We start from the raw sequence: 17,172 nt of genomic DNA, 5'->3' as shown, positions 1-17,172 counted from the left end.
CGCTTTGAACAGATCTGGATTAAATTCATTAAACCCCGATTTGTGAAGCTTGATTCGTGTTATTACCCTTTCCATCAGTCGAGCATACTTGACTGGATGTTGAACTTGACCTATCTCACCTCACCTTAGGTTCAACGACTAAACAACCCAGCTCTAACTAGCAAACAATGTACAACGCCTTTGACAGTTCACGAGGTAATCAGGGTAAACAAGCCAATGGCAACCCCTATGGTCAGTACGGCTATAACCAACCTTCGGTACCCCAACCAGTAGGTCAGAATTATGCTTCTCATCAGCCTTCTGTCAGCCAGCAACAATATCAAAACGAGCCATTCTCTCAACAAACATATCCTCCCCAACAGCCACAGCAGCACCAGCAACAACAGCATCAACTTCCTCAGACTGCACCTCAGGGTGGTGCCCAACAGCAGCCGTTCCAAAACTTTTTCCAAGATCCATCATCTGCTATGGGCCTTCAATTCTCGCAAACTGCCCTTAATGCCTCCCAACAATATATGCAGCAAAACTTTAACAGTATCATGCACACTCAGGATATTAAGTACTATTTTCAAGTATCCAACTCGTACGTGGTACGCAAGCTGGGTCTGATTCTTTTCCCCTATAGAACTAAGACATGGACAAGAATTTACCATAATGCTACGCCAGTTGGAGGCCCTGGTTCTACTGGGCAAGAGATTTACGCCCCAGCTACTGAAGACATCAATGCTCCAGATTTATATATCCCTCTCATGTCGTTCCTGTCTTATATTCTGGTGTGGTCAGTTTTTGCGGGTATTCATGGAGACTTTCATCCTGAATTATTAGGCTATGCAGCTTCCAAAACTTTGGCATTGCAACTCTTAGACCTCGTGTTGTTGAAGTTCTGTATATACATCCTGAGTGTTGATGCTAAACTTTGGGATCTTGTGGCTTACAGTGGATATAAATTCGTGGCAGTGCTCGTGATATTGTTGATCAAGAACATATTTGCACTACAATCAAGAGCTGCTAATTACTCTGTTTACTTTGTGTTTGCTTTCTCATTGGGCTTTTTCCTTATGCGTTCGTTGCGTTACGTGGTTCTTTCAACGGGAATTCGTGCTCAACAGGTCAACATTTCTCAAACAAAATACAGAACAAATTTTTTGTTTGTTTACTCATTTGTGTTTCAGGGTTTGCTAGTGTTTTTCATGACTTAATCCCTACTAAATTGATTACTCAACGAGTACAGTGCATACTGGGATCTTATGTCAATTACCCCAAGCCACTAGAGCCCTCTTACCAAATCATCTCGTTCATGTTACCCTCCTTTTTCAATGCGCGCGTGCGATATTTGGAAGAGAGAACACTTTCTCTGCTTTTCACTGCGTTTTCCATTTCCTTACCTATGCCCTTCTCAGTATAGAGCACATCCACTGCTGAGTAAGTATATCTCCAATGTATTGCAAAATGATGATAACGAGTCAGAAGACTCCATTTATAACCCAGCTCATTCGATAATCTGTTCATGAGACGAAACCTGTCAAATGCTCTGATTTTGCAAATATTCAAATTTCTTCAAGAAGAAACATAGGTTACTAACCACATAATGTTTAGTTGTGCATCTCTTATATAATCAAACATCATCATTTTATAACTTTGAATGAAACGAAGATACTTTAACACTGTGTGAGTTTTTTCTCATCGCTTTTTCCAAGATGTCGGATCTCGGTAACTATCACTTCTCCGGAGTTTTAACCTCACTTGCACCCCAAACTTGCTGTACCTGACCCAACACACTTTCTCCTCTCTACTAGTGCAGTAACTCAAAATCGGTGTTTTTCAATTCCGACTACTTCACCTAATTCATTGAAAATTATGACAGCAAGTGGTTACGCTAATTTCATCTATGACCTTTTTGCCTGGACATTCCTCATCATCTTTGACATTTTCTTCAGAGATGTGAAAACACGGGGAGCTTTCAACATCCCGAGCCAAGGTCCGGTAATCCTTGTGGTTGCACCTCATTCCAATCAGTTTGTGGACCCATTGATGGTTCTAATACAAACAAAGAAATCGACAGGGAGAAGAATTTCTTTCTTGATGGCAGCAGCTTACTATCGAAAGAAATTTATCGGTGACCTAGCAAGGCTAACTAGAGTTATTCCAGTAGAAAGAGCTCAAGATGGCTTGAAGCCTGCCTCTGGTACAATTCATTATGCCGATTTTGAGAAAGATCCCTGTCTAATTGAAGGAACTGACACAAAGTTCACCCAGGAGTGTGAGGCTAAAGGACTGATAGGTCTACCTAGATCTGGTGGATTTGGTAAGATCGCAGAGGTCCTAAGTGACACTCTACTGAGATTGCACAAACCTTTCTCGTCAGATAGAGCTATCAAAATTATTAAGGGCTCTACTACTTACAAAACTGCCCCCAAAATCGATAATTCAATGGTTTTCAAACATGTCTTTGATCACCTCCATAGCGGAGGTATTCTAGGAATCTTTCCAGAAGGGGGTTCCCATGATAGAACTGAACTTTTACCACTTCAACCTGGTGTGGCACTAATGGCATTAGGTGCTTTAGCCGAAAACTCAGAACAGCCAATTACAATCGTTCCTTGTGGGTTGAACTATTTCCACCCAAATAAGTTTAGATCTAGAGCTGTTGTTGAATATGGAAGTCCTATCGTTGTGGGCGAGGAACAAGCAAGGGCCTACAAGGAAGATTCTAGGAAGGCCGTTGCGGAACTTTTGAAAACTATATCCACAGGTTTGAAAACTGTGACAGTTCAATGCGAAGACTACGAGACTTTGATGATTCTTCAGGCTGCCAGAAGGCTTTACCAGTACCCTAAAAAGAAAATTCCGCTTCCCTTAGTTGTACAGATGAACAGAAATTTAACAATCGGCTACACAAAATTTAAGGACCTCCCAGAGATAGTGCACCTCAAGAACTCCGTGCAAACGTACAATTACAGGTTGAACAACTTAGGGCTGAAAGATCATCAGGTGCAAACAGTAAAGTTTAAACCTTTCAAAGCTGTTGCTTTGCTGGCGTATAGACTTGTGAAGTTACTCATCCTAGCTGTCCTAAGTCTTCCCGGCACTGTTCTGTTCTCACCTGTCTTCATTGCTTGTAAGTATATTTCTCATAAGAAAGCTAGAGAAGCACTTGCCAACTCTGTTGTCAAGATTAGGGCCAACGATGTGTTGGCCACTTGGAAGCTGATGGTGGCGATGGTGGCAGCTCCTTGTCTCTATGCTTTTTATTCCACGCTAGGTACATTCTTGATTTTCAAGTACGATATCGCAATTGTTCCCTATCAAACAAAGAGCATAGTTGTTACTTTTATAACTGCATGGATCATCTTGGTATGTACGACATATGCTGCGTTCAGAATAGGTGAAATCGGAATGGATACTTTGAAGTCCATGAAGTATTTGACATGGTCCTTGCTTCCATCCGAGGCACTTGAAGAGTTGAAAGCTGAAAGGGCTCGCCTTTCCTTGGAAGTTACTGAAGTCTGCAACAATCTAGGTCCAAAAGTGATTCCAGAATTCGCCAAGGATCTTGAAAAGATTGAGGCTAGCAATGAGGAGCAAGAGGAAGAGGAGATAGAAGATGAGGAAAAGGAGCAACTTTTGAACAAGACGCGTCTTGGAAGGGCACCCTCCACTTCGTCTGTGAACTCCCTTAGGTCTGTTACTAGTAGCACTAGCATGCCTTCTGAGTTAGGCGAGGTGGCCATATTTAGTGAACTCCCAACTAGCTCCCGGGGCTCGATCAGAAGCCGCTCAAGCTCCCTATCAGAAAGCGAAACGACAGGCCTGTCTACAGGAATTGAGGCCAAGAACGTCAGGTCCAAGATTCAAGAACGGATCTTCCAGAAAATGCGTAACGAACAAATTAATGAACCGAAGTAATGAAAATAGTGCATCAATTATCATCTCTAAGAATAACATTATATTTTATTTTAATCTTCTCCAGCAGGTATCTCATCCTTGAGTATTTTGTTCAACCTCAGTTTGATTTCAGTAGAAGGATCACCCCTCAAAATATCTTTGACGAATGAGACGTCAACATCTAGCTGGACCATCTGTAGGGCACCTTTCAATACTCCGACCAGTACGTTTGAGTACCATAGCTCCTTTACAGCTTTATTGTCATCTGGCAGTTCCACAAACTCGGCAAGAGGATTGTCTTCCAGTATTAAATTGAATTGTTTGCCGTCAGCAGAGAAGTTGTCCACAGTCGGTGTTGTGTTTAAGAACATCTTGAACCCAACTTTGCTGATTATCTCGGCCGTTTCTTTGAAGTTGATGCAACGTCCAAAATTAGTTTTGGCCAAAAATTCTTCGATCAGCCTAATTCCTATATTGTATCCCATACTTTCCAATTGTTCATTTACTTTTTTATAATCGTTATTGTAATCCCGGCATAATTGAGCCACCACGGAACCATATGTCAAAGTGAACAGTTCAGAGTTCTAAAAGCCTTGTTAGACGATGAACTTGTACCAGGGGATTTGTTTGCTTCAAAATACTTACAATCTTTTCTGTCCTATTCTTATAAACATCCTCACCTATCAGCTTGTAGGGTTTAGACATTTTGAAGGAGTAACTTGGGAAGAGTAAGGTCTACGCAATCTGTAGAGGACACACGCACCACTCTGACTTTCCGATAATTGAACTTCGCGATGCCGGATGTTAGGTGCTGAATTTTCTAGTCGTATTGGTAAATAGTCTATGTATCATCGTAGCTCTTCTGCAACAGGTTGTTGAGAATATGCTCATATTTGCCATGAGTAGCTTTATTTGCATGCTGAAGTCTTTTTTCTGCTTTGGAATAGCAGTCTTCTTGTTCTCTGCTATCGACGGAGTGTAGATTTCCCAAAGTTACATAGGCTTCTGCAACATCGGCCCAGCTCTTTGGATCGTCGGAGTATTCAGCTTTTTCCAGGTATTGAATTGCTTCAGTAACCAATTGGATAGCAATGTCACGAGCCTGATCAGCTTGTAGACCATTGATCCCATCCTCTTTGTCCTCAACATCTGAATCATACTCCAGGGTGGTAAAGATGGCTGAGGGCTCCTCTGCCTCTAAAAGATATGACTGACCCAATTTCTTGCAAACATCTCTATGCAAGTTACCAATTGGCAAAGATGAGTCTTTAAGAATGATGTCGGATTTCTGGGCAAGCTTTTCAAGATTTTTCAGGAATTCTATAGTTTGAGTTCTCCACCAAATATCATATTTTTCACTTTCCCCCAAAGGTTTCAAAGGATGAGATTCACTCAGTTGAAGACTATCTTCATCTTCGTCAAACCCGAGCTCCTCTTCATCTTCACTATCTATCCCTTCGTCGGAAGATTTCTTCTTTCCAAAATCATCAATGATGCTTAGCAGATCATCTAAGGAGTCGAGTACTCTGAAGGTTTCTTGGTCAAAGAGTTCAAATCGTTCAGTTTTAATAGCTTCATTCTGTGCTGCTTCATAGCTTTTAAGAGCGTCGTCTAAAACTTCGAGTATATTTGGGTATCCCTCTGAGCTGGACTCTGGGGTCATTTTGGAAATGTATTCCAGTGGAACTCTGTTAAAAATAATGTGAGCCTTTGAGAACAATAACCTGGGATCCTCTTTAGAGTGACTTAAACCAAGATCAATTCTCTCTAGTGCTTCGTCAAAATATGGCTTGACATCGTTCTCCTTAGCTGCGTGAAAAAATGCTAACTCGTTCAGAGCTAAAGCGTAAATGGCGTGAAATTCTCCATTTAACTTGTATTTATTCTTCTCTGTTTGGCTGTTTCTCAATAATCTATCGCATTCATGAATGATACCGTTCAAGACAAGCTCGTTGTCTTTTTCAGCTCCCAAGAATGTTTTCCACAGGGCAAATAGCTGAGATACCTCATCATCTGCGTCAACCTCCTCGTTCAGCTCTACAGTAAGTTCAGAAGCATTTGCACTAGAGCCAGACTCAGCAACGCCATCTTCATCTGTCTTTTGCTTCTTCTTCTGTGCGGACTTTCCCAATCCAAGCGGTCTTTTGGGTGGAGCCATTAGCTGATAATCATACAGGAAAGTAAGAAAAAAGAAAGAAAGTTTTGACTTCAGCCTCGCCTCGGCTCGACTGTCTCCCCTATTCTTGCATCTGCTTACATAAGTTGAAAAGTCGCTTGGTAACATACGGAGGAGATATCAAGGTTCTCATCTATCTCGCATGCCATACAAATCACGTGCGATTGCATGAAGCGATGAGTAGGCCTTTAGAAAAAAAAAAACAGTTTCATAAGATTAGGTCTTCGTTATCCTCTATCCATACCCCCGACGATGGCCAAACTATTACTCGCAGATAACTGCCAAGGTCAAATCCATCTTGTGGTGGGCCTAGAGCACCTGAATTTGTGTGTTTCAAGGGTGAAGACTATTCTGGAGGCTGGAGCCACACCGGTTCTAGTTTCCCCACAAAAGTCCACGATGCTGGATTCTCTTCAAGATCTAGCCACCCAGGGCACATTGAAGGTCGTAGATCAGACCTTCAGTATCTCACAGTTGACTCAATTGGGGCGAGATGAAGTAGATAATGTGGTAGACAAGGTGTTTGTGGTCTTGGACTCGCAATACGCCCAATTGAAAAAAGACATCTCGGCTCACTGTAGAAGGCTAAGAATTCCTGTTTCAGTGGTAGATTCTCCAGAATTATGCAGTTTCACTCTGTTATCAACCTATTCCAATGCTGATTTTCAGCTGGGAGTGACAACTAATGGAAAAGGATGTAAATTAGCATCTCGTATCAAAAGAGAACTAGTTAGCACTCTACCTTCAAATATTGACAAGGTTTGCGAAAACATTGGTAACCTAAGACACAGGATTCAGCAAGAGGATGACGATCAAGTGGAGGAGATTTACAATAGGTTACAATTGCTAGGAGAAGATGAAGATGATGCTATTCAGACATCCAGACTCAACCAGTTGGTTGAGGAGTTTAACATGACCAAAGAACAGAAAAAACTACAAAGAACGCGCTGGTTGTCGCAGTTAGTAGAGTATTACCCTCTAGGAAAACTGGCAGAAGTTTCTGTGGACGACTTAAGTGCTGCATATCATGAATCTAGTAACAACGTTGAAATTGCTCAGAATGGAACTTTCGACCATGCGAAGAAAGGTTCTATATCATTGGTAGGAGCAGGACCAGGAGCTGTCTCACTACTAACCTTGGGAGCACTGTCCGAAATATACTCTGCAGATCTAATTCTTGCGGACAAACTAGTACCGACTCAAGTTTTGGACTTAATTCCTAGGAGAACGGAAGTTTTTATTGCTAGAAAGTTTCCAGGAAATGCTGAAGCCGCACAACAGGAACTATTATCCAAGGGTTTAGCAGCCTTAGATGCTGGGAAGAAAGTAATTCGCTTGAAGCAAGGTGACCCATACATTTTTGGAAGAGGTGGGGAGGAATACCTATTTTTCGAATCTCAAGGTTACAGACCATTAGTTTTACCAGGCATCACTTCAGCATTGGCAGCACCTGTTCTGTCTCAAATTCCTGCAACGCATCGTGATGTTGCAGATCAAGTTCTAATCTGCACAGGAACTGGACGTAGAGGAGCACTTCCAAATATTCCAGAATTTGTGAAATCCCGTACTTCAGTATTCCTTATGGCATTGCATCGTATTGTGGAGCTTCTCCCTGTCCTTTTTGAGAAGGGGTGGGATCCAAAGGTTCCTGCAGCAATTGTTGAACGAGCATCCTGTCCAGATCAAAGGGTTATTAGAACTACATTAGAAAACGTTGGTCGAGCAGTCCAAGAATTTGGTTCCAGGCCTCCTGGGCTTCTTGTGGTAGGATATTCATGTGGGATCATTGAAAAGTTAGAGAAGGAGTGGGAAGTGGTGGAAGGTTGGGATGACATTGGAGGATCGACCATACTAGATACAGTGTCCAACCTTTCCAAATGACTATGAAGATAGTGAACTGCATTTTATTTATTGTATATGTATTTTAGACGCATTAATAGAGAGCCAAAAAGTTATATCACAAGTTGATCTGTAGTGTCAGGTTGATTCCATGAGGATCAAAGTGCCATCCACCCATCCTGGGTAATCATGCAAAAAATGAAAGATTGGACGAGTTGGGAATCGAACCCAAGACCTCTCCCATGCTAAGGGAGCGCGCTACCAACTACGCCACACGCCCATTTTCTCTTCGGTGAAGGCTTTAAAAGATTTTGACCTAATCACTATTCTTTCGGTTTTAATACTACCATAAAATGACAGTTAACTACTGTGCAGATAGCTTCATACATACTTAGACACCTTATTGATAAAAAAAAATGACACTAGGCGCCGAGAACCTTATTTACTTCCTAATTACTATGATAATAAGTTCAATCTATAATAACCTGTGCTTATGTAATCATTATCCGCGTGTTTCCTCCACCCATAATTCTTCAACTAGTTTTCTAACCAATTGATTGAGTTTGACCATGTTCTCCAACTCAATTAGGAACTTTCCAGCAAGAAGGTTTGCTAAGTTTGCTCGCTCACTCAGCGATATTGGATTCTGTTTTGAGTAAGTCCATGTTTTTCACCCCTTTAAAGTTTAACAATCTGATCTAACCCTTCAATAGTATAGACGGAGTGCTGCTCAAAGGCAAGAAAGCCATCCCTGGAGCCGCAAATACTCTTCGCTACCTTCAATCGGAAAAAGTTCCGTTTGTACTATTCACTAATGGCGGTGGAGTTTCAGAGGAAAGCCGTAGCCACTTTATTTCAAAGACGCTGGGTGTGGATATCTCACCCCGTCAGATTATCCTTTCACACACACCATTCAGAGCACTAGCGCAAGACGAAAGGCTCAATAGAGTATTGGTAGTTGGAGGCCCCGGAGATTCAGCTAGACATGTCGCTCAGGAGTACGGATTCCGTGAAGTCCTCATGCCCATTGATGTTCTAGCAGCCAATGAGTCTATCTGGCCCTTTCATAGATACTCTAAAGCGGAGATTGCGAACCTAGCCATACCAGTAGACTCCTCGCATATTTATGGACCATCGGCTAAACCATTCGATTGCATTTTGATTTTCAATGACCCGAGGGATATGGGAGCGGATATTCAGATCGTCGCAGATCTACTAAATTCCCATGGCGGATACATGGGCACGAAACGTCACGATAAAGGCGAAGTTCCTAGTGTTCCAATTCTCTTCTCAAATAATGATTTTTTCTGGGCTAATGACTATCCTCAGCCTAGATTTGGGCAAGGTGCATTCAAGATAGCTGTGGACGCAATTTACAACAAGATCAACGGTACCGAGAAGATGCAGAGTATGGTCTTTGGCAAACCAGAGAAAGTTTCGTATGATTATGCTCATCACGTTTTGATCGACTGGAGAAACTGGCTAGGAGGTAAACGGGAACCAGCATCTGCTCCCGTATTGGGAAGAACTCCAGAACGTAGTCCTTTCCGGGAGATTTACATGATAGGTGATAATCCGGCCTCAGATATTGAAGGGGGAAACAGAGCCCATTGGAATACAGTACTGGTACGCACGGGGGTATTTCAAGATCACGATCTTGTGCATGATACTGAAAATCTTATCGCCCGGCCTTCCCATGGGGTATTCGACAACGTTGAAGCTGCCGTACGTGGTGTTTTGGAGGATGTAAACAATTAGAGGGTATAACTTTGATCTAAAAAAAAACAAAATAACAAGGGAAACTAAACTAATTACACTTTTGAAGCGATAGTCTGCTCCGATGTAAGCTTGTTGGCATTCCGTTCGTGCATCTGTTCCTTGCAGGTCTGAAGTTCCGTACAGTGGTGGTTCTCCAATAATCTATGCTTCGAACAGAACTTGCCCTGACAATGAACACAATCTCCAACCATCCTCAATGGGGCAGACATGCAGTTCAAGTAAGAACAACGACGCTTGTTGGATGACTTCCTGCGCACCTTTGTGATCTTTGTTGTGGTAGTGGCGCCAGTTTCATCCTTGACGGTCGAAGATAATGCGGGAGGATTGTTTGTATGAGGAGCGCTCAGCTCAGCTGGTGTCAAAATTGGGGAATGTGTGTTTGTATCAGAAGACACCATAAAGACGGTGCTAGCATCTGTAACACCTAGAGACGTTAGAGTATCAGCCAAGTCCAGTTTTTTGCCGGAATATACTAATTTGTAGGGGGTCTGCGACCTGGTTGATATTAAGTCTATTGGAGCGGCTACAAGGGCTGCTGTCCTTAAATCTTGAACTGTGGAGTTGTCTGGGACGGTGACTGAGAAGGCTGGGGAGTTTGTTAGTGACTGCTGATTCCAACACGAAGTAGACGGTCCCTCGCTATCGGGGGTCTCTATCCTATCTAACTTACATGTTCCTCCGGATATTCTAATGTTGACTTTCATCTGAGTGATGTTCGTTTGTATGCTCTATGGTGGCAATAACTGGGAAGATATAACGTAATGTGACATTTACGTCATCGCAGCATCGGTGATTCGCGGGTCCGTCCCAGGTAATTTCTCAATTCCTTATCTGGTGGCAATTGTCTTGAGCCGAATCGGGCAAGTCGGGGCACAGCCTGTCCGGGTAACAGACCAAGAAAAACGTCCAGTACCCAATGCAGTATATTAGGGCGGTGACTACCTTAACCATTCTTCTGAGCATGGGTTTGAGAAAAAAAAAGTCACCTAGCCTCAACCTAGTCTCCACCTCTTCCAAGACAGTAATAACCAATGGATTTCTCAAACTTTGCCAAAAATGAGCCCAAGAAAGAGCTTTCCAAGTTCGAGCAGTTCAAGGAAACCCCTGCTTACCAGGTAGGGCTTAACGTTGGTCTGTTCGCTCTAGGTGTCGCTTTCATCCAGTCATCTCTGATGGATTTGCTTGCTCCCCAAATCTGAGGTATAGACCATTGAACCAGGAAAAAAGAGCCCAATGTTCTACTGATCTACTACGAAAATGGTCAAGAGAAGCACGCTGGCGTTTTATAACTTTTGTAAATAATACAGGGCTAATATAATAAACTTATATCGTCATCTAACGAAGTACTCAAAGTAAGACGGAAGTCCAAAAGGGAACAAGATGTGAATATCTTGGCTTATGACGAAGTCAAAACGACATAAAGAGCGTGCAAAATACCTGGGAACCAGAAGAAACAACAGAGAATAATGTTGATGAGCAAGTCTCTTCCGGCACCTTTAACCATAAAGACAGCTAAGAAGGGAAGAAAGACAGCTGGAATTGAATGTTAGTTGGACTCATTGCAGTGATTTCCTCCAAATTAATGCTTACCGATTATAACTGTGATGATCTTTGTGCTGTCAACCATTTTGTTTGCGAGTGTGAAGATAAGTAAACAACAATGTCACCGGGCTAACTGGCTGGAGATGGGTTACTCCCTGAGCAAGCCAGGGCTCGTAATTTCTTGGAAACGCGCATCAATGGTGGACCGGAGATGAGCTGATGAGATCTGATGCAGTTTGGCGAGAGCATACGATTCACCGAGTGAGTGCCTCGAGGAGTAGATCCTTGGGAATTTAGATCCACTGGAGTTCCGGATTCAGTTTGTTTTCAGTTTTGAAAGTTGCTCTCTTACCTTGGTTCAAGTCTCTTATGCTTGTTCATTAAAGGGTCCTCCTCGGTTGTCCTCAATAAGAAAAGCGTATTGGGAAACTCACGGCGACTATCTCAGTTTGTCCTACATTAAATAATTAATTCCTGCTCTTAAAAGCAGTCTGTACATCTTTGTATTTCAGTATTTATCATTTACATTAGTTCTTAATCACCTTCTTGACAATCTGTTCAACTTCATCCCAATCGTCAGTAGGAACACGAGTCATCTCCACATTTCCAAAATACTTTCGAATGGCCATAAGTTGCTCGTATGATGTCCTGTCATGCACAAAGGAAATGGAAACTCCAACTCTACCAAATCTACCAGTTCTTCCAATTCTGTGCAAGTATGTCGAAGGATCAGCATTTCCCTGTCTGTCTACTGGAAGATCATAGTTGACAACCATAGATACCGATGCAATATCAATACCCCTGGCAAGCACGTTAGTGGTTATCAGAACCTTTGACCTACCTTCTCTAAAGTCATCAATAAGCCTGTCTCTTTCAGAACTCTCCAGGTCACCGTGTAAGATAGAGACTGTGTGTCCTTCATCCTTCATTCGTTTGTATAACATGTTGGCGGTTTCTTTCCTCTGTACAAAAATAATCGAGGATCCGATAGTTAGTAATCCATACAGCTCACAGAGAACATCAAATTTGTGCTCCTGACTATCACAATCCATGTATAATTGTTTAATACCATCTACATTCAATTCCTCATGTTTCAACTCCAGGCTGTTAGCATTGGGCACAAACTTACCAGCGTATTTTCTAACTTCATCAGGGAATGTGGCTGAAAATAGCACCAATTGAGCTGTCTGCGGCAAGAATTTCTTGACTCTAACACATTGGTCTCCCAAACCTTGCTTATCTAGCATATTATCGGCTTCGTCCAAAACGAACACCTTAACATTTGAAGTGTCGATCTGCTTTCTTCTAATCAAATCCAGTGTCAATCCTGGAGTTCCAACTAGGATATTGGCAGTTACAGGCTGTCCTCTTGGCACAGCCTCAGGCACAACCAATTGTGTGGTGATCTTGGTGTATTTGCCCATTTGCTGGACCACTTCTAATGTCTGTCTAGCAAGCTCCCTAGCAGGAGATAAACAAATTGCTTGAACCACTGGTTTGGACTCATCGACACGAGATAACATAGTTAATGAAAACGCAGCCGTCTTTCCTGTTCCTGATTGAGATTGCCCGATCATGTTACGAGCGGGATTCGACAACAATAGGGGTAATGCCTTTTCTTGAATTTTAGAAGGCTTTTGGAACTTCATGGCATAAAGACCTTTCAGTAATTCAGGAGAAAGTCCTAATTCCTCAAAACTTTTTACTGAAAATAGTGGTGAGTCTGGATCTGCCTGTAAATCTGCCAATTTCACCTTAACCTCATATGTTGATTTAATCAAATTTGAGTCTTCCTTCTGCTCAGCTTCGGTCTTTGGCTCCGATTTTGATTCCAGTTTAATAGATTCTTCAGTTTTCCCGGTTTCTACAACTTCTTGCTTGGCTTCAGGTTGAGTCTCATTATCGTTGGCTTTGTTCAGCGACAAAGAGTTCAATAGTTCAGCGGCATCTTTGGCCTCTCTCTTTTCTACTATATTAGCATCATTTTCTACTCAAACTTTCAAGCTATTCTTATTCCTAACTTTATTATCAAGATTCTAGAATAGGAGTTAATCACAACTTACCCTCTGACATATTCACCTTTTTAGTTCAACGATGGAGTTTATAGATAGAATCACCTAACGGAAAGTTCGAAATATTCAAAAAGGCAATTGCCGGGTAACACAGAACACAAGAGCTGGAAAAATAAAGCCCAACGCGGGGATTGAACCCGCAACCTTGTGATTAAGAGTCACACGCTCTACCGATTGAGCTAGCCAGGCATTTGTTGAGTAAAACATTGCTAAATCTTATATGTGTAAGCGATTTTTCATAACATTTAGAACTTGATTAAACTATATTCAAAAGGGCTTTATTGCTGCCCCCTTTACCTAGTACGTCAAAATAATTGATTTTTCATCACAATAGAGCAACCACTACTAACTTTACGAGAATTTATGGTTGAATGAAGACTTGATTATCGTGTAGCTTAGCTAATACTCTATGATAAATGCGATGTGAGGACCTCCTTTTTGGAAAAAAATGGTTATACTTTTATTCTCTTGGATGTTTCAGCAGATTCGGAGCTGGATCTTTTGTGGAGCTTTGTTTTTGTTTCTTTGATTAGTTTTGCTTTAAGAGATTTTTTTGTCCTTCTTTTTCTTCTTGTCATTCTTGTCCTTCTTGTACTTTTTTAACTTTCTTGACTTTCTTTTCTTTCTTCTCCTTACTTTCCTTTGCTTTCTTTTTCTCTTTCTTTTCTTCTTTCCGTTTACTCTTTTTGGCCTTCTCTCTTTTTCTCCTTATTTCTTTCAAGTCTACTATCTGCTTTCGTACCGTAGCTTGGACAGTCTCTTCTTCAACTCCGATAGTCCCAGTTAGCCCTTCTCCTTGTACAAACATGCTATACAATGGACTCTTGTCTATTTTTATCTCCTTTTGTTCAAACTTAACTTTGTCACTGTTGTAAACTTCCAAATTTTTCAACTGCACATCAAACAGTTTTTCCCACCAGACCTCTCCATCATTGATATCATTTCCTAATCCTTTGGTGTCCCTCTTCTGCTTTACAAGGATAGGCCTTTTAAGGCCTCCCTTCTTTAAGGCCTCTCCTTCCTTCCAGCCATATGAAACTAGATACCTTTTTGAGTCCATATGGAGGCTAGAAGATGTGTTTTATGCGGAAAAAACTGAGAAACAATAATCTGAGATAATGAAAATATAAATATTAATTATATTTTGAATTCCTGTTACATAATTAGTAACATAATATTTATTTTTTTCCATTATCTGAACCTGATTAAGCTGGTATAAAAACTCTCCCAATAAGCACTTTTGCTCCAACACTCCGTTCCATCATATTCAAAGTAGATGGAGCAAAACACGATAATACCCAGAGGAGAATACCTTCAATTGATAGAAAATGCCAAAGGTGATGAGCCCGAAAGTGTCCTAGATCTACGACTCAAATTTCTTTCAATTTACAAATTTACCACACAGGAATGGAACAGTTGGTTACAGGAAATGCAAACCGAAAATTTTGAGACCGTAGACTTCTACTTTCAATTAAGGCTGAAAGATGATAGTTCTCCTTCTGTTTGGCTCAAGTACATAGAACTAGCATCTAACTATTCAACATTGGAAGAAAAAGTCACAGAAATATTCAACAAAGCGCTAATCAGCACCCAATATCATTACACAGAAAGTCAAATTATATGGAGCAGCTACTGGAAGTTCATGTCTGAACAGCAGAATGTTGGTGCTGATGTTTTAGACTCTATTTATTTACAACGACTTCAAATTCCTCATTTTGATTCTCAAGAAACATTCAATCATTATTCAGTCTTTGTCACCAATAACTTCAAGGAGGCCTACGATTCTAAAATGAAATACGCTTCTAAATTGTTTAACCAGTCAAAGGCAATTTCAGATCGTTTGGAAGACTTTGAGCTGAAACTTTTGGATGCTCAGTTCCAACCAACATCTAAATTCTGGATTGGGTACATTGACAGTGTGTTCAGATTGAAAAAGTTCCAGCATGCCCGATTGTTGGCAAAATCAATATTTGAACGAGCAACAACTAATAGATTTGATGTTTTGGCCATTGACATATGGAGCCACTATTTCAATGTCCTGAATGAGAAAGATATTGCCTTGCATCCTTCTTCAGTGGAATCATTTATAAGGCAATTTCCGGAACATCCGACTCCTTACCAATACTATTTTAGTTTAACTTTAGATGCTCGTTCACTTTTGAAGTTCAGATCACAAGCCTTTCAGTTTGACATCTTCACCCCCTCCAAGTTCTTGGAATGGAAAAACACTGCGTGCTCACTTCTGTGGACTGAACTAGATGTATTGCTAAATTCTGATTCCAGCTCTATACCCATTTTACAAGACCTATCTATGTTTTCAGAACTTGCACTGCAAAATGATGACGTCCTCCACTCCCTTGATCGAAGTTGTGTCGAGATCTATTCGCTTCTGGATTTATTAGACGAAGCAAGAGCGTTATTGCGCAAGATGACTGAAAAATTCCCTTCTCAAGTTGAGATATGGCTATTTTCTTATCAGTTTGAACGATCCCATGACAACTTGACTACTGCCTCAAAAATCCTTCGTGCTGGAATAAGTAGATGGGATCAACTTGATTGGCCACAGAGATTAATGGATGAACAGTCTCGCTTCGAAGGTATATACAACCACAAGGATCTGGCTAAAGCGTTTGCAAAATCAAGCCGAAAGTTACAAGAGTCATCCGAGCCTATGGCTTCTCCCAGCATACAATCTGAACTTGAATTAGAGAATAATGAAGAAAAGAGTGGGCCACCAAAACGAGCTCTGGAAGAATCTATTTATACACCATCAAAGAAATCTAAAAGAGATAGAGAGAATTTATCCGTTTTAGTCACATCCGGAAACAAACTAGAAGAGCTGTCTGTACGAAACTTATTTCAAGATTGTGGAGAAATTAAATCCGTTTTTCTGAGAAATAACTTAGCTACTATAGAATTCAGCACAGAGGATGGCTACCTAGCAGCTTTGACCAAAGATCATAAAACAATAGATGGTTTTGAAATCTCTGTGAATAAACTACTCAGTTCCACAGTTTGGGTAACCAATTTCCCTCCAGATCAACTCTCTCAGTCCCTTGAAGACCTTTTCTCCGAAGTGGGTACTGTGCTAAACACACGATTCCCTTCCTTGAGGTTCAATACAGATAGAAGGTTCTGCTATATACAGTTTACGTCAGAACAGGCAGCGATGGATGCTGTAGCCAAGTTTAATGGTAAAGTACTTAAGGATTCGCAGGGAAAAGAATACCATCTGGTGGCCAAAATATCAAACCCAGAAAAAAGATCTCAGCGTTCTGATGAAGGCAGGGAACTTTTTATCAGAAACCTAGACTTCAAATTAACCAAAGAAGATTTGGTACCTCTCTTTGAAAAATATGGGCAGATTGATAAAATATATGTCCCTTGTGATAGTGAAACCAAGAAAAATAACGGATTTGCATTCATCACCTTCAAAGAAAAAGATGCAGCAGAATCTGCTTTGGAGTTGAACTCTGTACCATTACTTGATCGACCTCTTGATGTCAGTTTAGCTAAGAAGAAGCCAAAAAAGGTTTCAGTACTTGAAATGAATCCTGCACCTAAAAAGAACTCAAAGTTAACAACTATCGAAGCGTTTGACTTGCCAGAGACTGTTAACAGCTCACAGCTCATGAAGATCTTCTCCGCTATTGGACCTATCAGTAAGATTACTTTGAAACCTGAATCCCATAGCGCCTTCATTGCATATGAAGATGTAAATAATTCAGGAAGGGCCATGCTAGTACTGAATGGCAAACAAGTTGATGGGTTTACATTGAAACTTTCCGAAAAATCTACGCAGCAACAGCCAAGAAAACCCTCTCAATTTCCAACTTCATTTATACCCCCGTCACTTCAGAGACGAAAAGTTTAGATTTG

The 17,172-nt window shown here is 41.2% G+C and overlaps 12 protein-coding genes across 12 annotated transcripts; 6 read left to right on the top strand and 6 right to left on the bottom strand.

Annotated features, from left to right (window-relative positions):
• Positions 1-167: 167 nt before the first annotated feature.
• Positions 168-1,199, top strand: PAS_chr1-3_0082 (Integral membrane protein; the record flags this gene model as incomplete). Its single annotated transcript, XM_002489374.1, has 1 exon — positions 168-1,199. One exon carries the CDS (start codon positions 168-170, stop codon positions 1,197-1,199), a length of 1,032 nt encoding a protein of 343 aa, XP_002489419.1.
• A 658-nt stretch (positions 1,200-1,857) lies between these two features.
• PAS_chr1-3_0081 (Glycerol-3-phosphate/dihydroxyacetone phosphate dual substrate-specific sn-1 acyltransferase) lies at positions 1,858-3,906 on the top strand (the record flags this gene model as incomplete). Its single annotated transcript, XM_002489373.1, has 1 exon — positions 1,858-3,906. The coding sequence occupies one exon, from the start codon at positions 1,858-1,860 to the stop codon at positions 3,904-3,906; it is 2,049 nt and encodes a 682-aa protein (XP_002489418.1).
• A 50-nt stretch (positions 3,907-3,956) lies between these two features.
• Positions 3,957-4,590, bottom strand: PAS_chr1-3_0080 (uncharacterized protein; the record flags this gene model as incomplete). Its single annotated transcript, XM_002489372.1, has 2 exons — positions 3,957-4,469; positions 4,531-4,590. 2 exons carry the CDS (start codon positions 4,588-4,590, stop codon positions 3,957-3,959), a joined length of 573 nt encoding a protein of 190 aa, XP_002489417.1.
• A 136-nt stretch (positions 4,591-4,726) lies between these two features.
• On the bottom strand, positions 4,727-6,043 carry PAS_chr1-3_0079 (uncharacterized protein; the record flags this gene model as incomplete). The annotated part of the gene is made up of 1 exon (XM_002489371.1): positions 4,727-6,043. One exon carries the CDS (start codon positions 6,041-6,043, stop codon positions 4,727-4,729), a length of 1,317 nt encoding a protein of 438 aa, XP_002489416.1.
• A 270-nt stretch (positions 6,044-6,313) lies between these two features.
• PAS_chr1-3_0078 (S-adenosyl-L-methionine uroporphyrinogen III transmethylase) lies at positions 6,314-7,942 on the top strand (the record flags this gene model as incomplete). The annotated part of the gene is made up of 1 exon (XM_002489370.1): positions 6,314-7,942. One exon carries the CDS (start codon positions 6,314-6,316, stop codon positions 7,940-7,942), a length of 1,629 nt encoding a protein of 542 aa, XP_002489415.1.
• A 527-nt stretch (positions 7,943-8,469) lies between these two features.
• Positions 8,470-9,658, top strand: PAS_chr1-3_0294 (uncharacterized protein; the record flags this gene model as incomplete). Its single annotated transcript, XM_002489369.1, has 2 exons — positions 8,470-8,555; positions 8,614-9,658. 2 exons carry the CDS (start codon positions 8,470-8,472, stop codon positions 9,656-9,658), a joined length of 1,131 nt encoding a protein of 376 aa, XP_002489414.1.
• A 53-nt stretch (positions 9,659-9,711) lies between these two features.
• Positions 9,712-10,383, bottom strand: PAS_chr1-3_0077 (Nuclear protein of unknown function; the record flags this gene model as incomplete). The annotated part of the gene is made up of 2 exons (XM_002489368.1): positions 9,712-10,265; positions 10,350-10,383. 2 exons carry the CDS (start codon positions 10,381-10,383, stop codon positions 9,712-9,714), a joined length of 588 nt encoding a protein of 195 aa, XP_002489413.1.
• A 327-nt stretch (positions 10,384-10,710) lies between these two features.
• PAS_chr1-3_0076 (Hypothetical protein) lies at positions 10,711-10,878 on the top strand (the record flags this gene model as incomplete). Its single annotated transcript, XM_002489367.1, has 1 exon — positions 10,711-10,878. One exon carries the CDS (start codon positions 10,711-10,713, stop codon positions 10,876-10,878), a length of 168 nt encoding a protein of 55 aa, XP_002489412.1.
• A 197-nt stretch (positions 10,879-11,075) lies between these two features.
• Positions 11,076-11,306, bottom strand: PAS_chr1-3_0075 (Hypothetical protein; the record flags this gene model as incomplete). The annotated part of the gene is made up of 2 exons (XM_002489366.1): positions 11,076-11,212; positions 11,270-11,306. The coding sequence occupies 2 exons, from the start codon at positions 11,304-11,306 to the stop codon at positions 11,076-11,078; spliced, it is 174 nt and encodes a 57-aa protein (XP_002489411.1).
• A 442-nt stretch (positions 11,307-11,748) lies between these two features.
• PAS_chr1-3_0074 (Cytoplasmic ATP-dependent RNA helicase of the DEAD-box family) lies at positions 11,749-13,294 on the bottom strand (the record flags this gene model as incomplete). Its single annotated transcript, XM_002489365.1, has 2 exons — positions 11,749-13,187; positions 13,285-13,294. The coding sequence occupies 2 exons, from the start codon at positions 13,292-13,294 to the stop codon at positions 11,749-11,751; spliced, it is 1,449 nt and encodes a 482-aa protein (XP_002489410.1).
• Positions 13,295-13,867: 573 nt separating this feature from the next.
• PAS_chr1-3_0073 (Nucleolar protein of unknown function implicated in ribosome biogenesis) lies at positions 13,868-14,353 on the bottom strand (the record flags this gene model as incomplete). Its single annotated transcript, XM_002489364.1, has 1 exon — positions 13,868-14,353. The coding sequence occupies one exon, from the start codon at positions 14,351-14,353 to the stop codon at positions 13,868-13,870; it is 486 nt and encodes a 161-aa protein (XP_002489409.1).
• Positions 14,354-14,569: 216 nt separating this feature from the next.
• Positions 14,570-17,167, top strand: PAS_chr1-3_0072 (Splicing factor that reanneals U4 and U6 snRNPs during spliceosome recycling; the record flags this gene model as incomplete). Its single annotated transcript, XM_002489363.1, has 1 exon — positions 14,570-17,167. The coding sequence occupies one exon, from the start codon at positions 14,570-14,572 to the stop codon at positions 17,165-17,167; it is 2,598 nt and encodes an 865-aa protein (XP_002489408.1).
• Positions 17,168-17,172: the final 5 nt, after the last annotated feature.

Source organism: Komagataella phaffii, chromosome 1, assembly GCF_000027005.1.
Source record: "Komagataella phaffii GS115 chromosome 1, complete sequence".
NCBI classification, from domain to species: Eukaryota; Fungi; Ascomycota; class Pichiomycetes; order Pichiales; family Pichiaceae; genus Komagataella; species Komagataella phaffii.
This window is presented reverse-complemented; position numbering and strand designations above follow the sequence as displayed.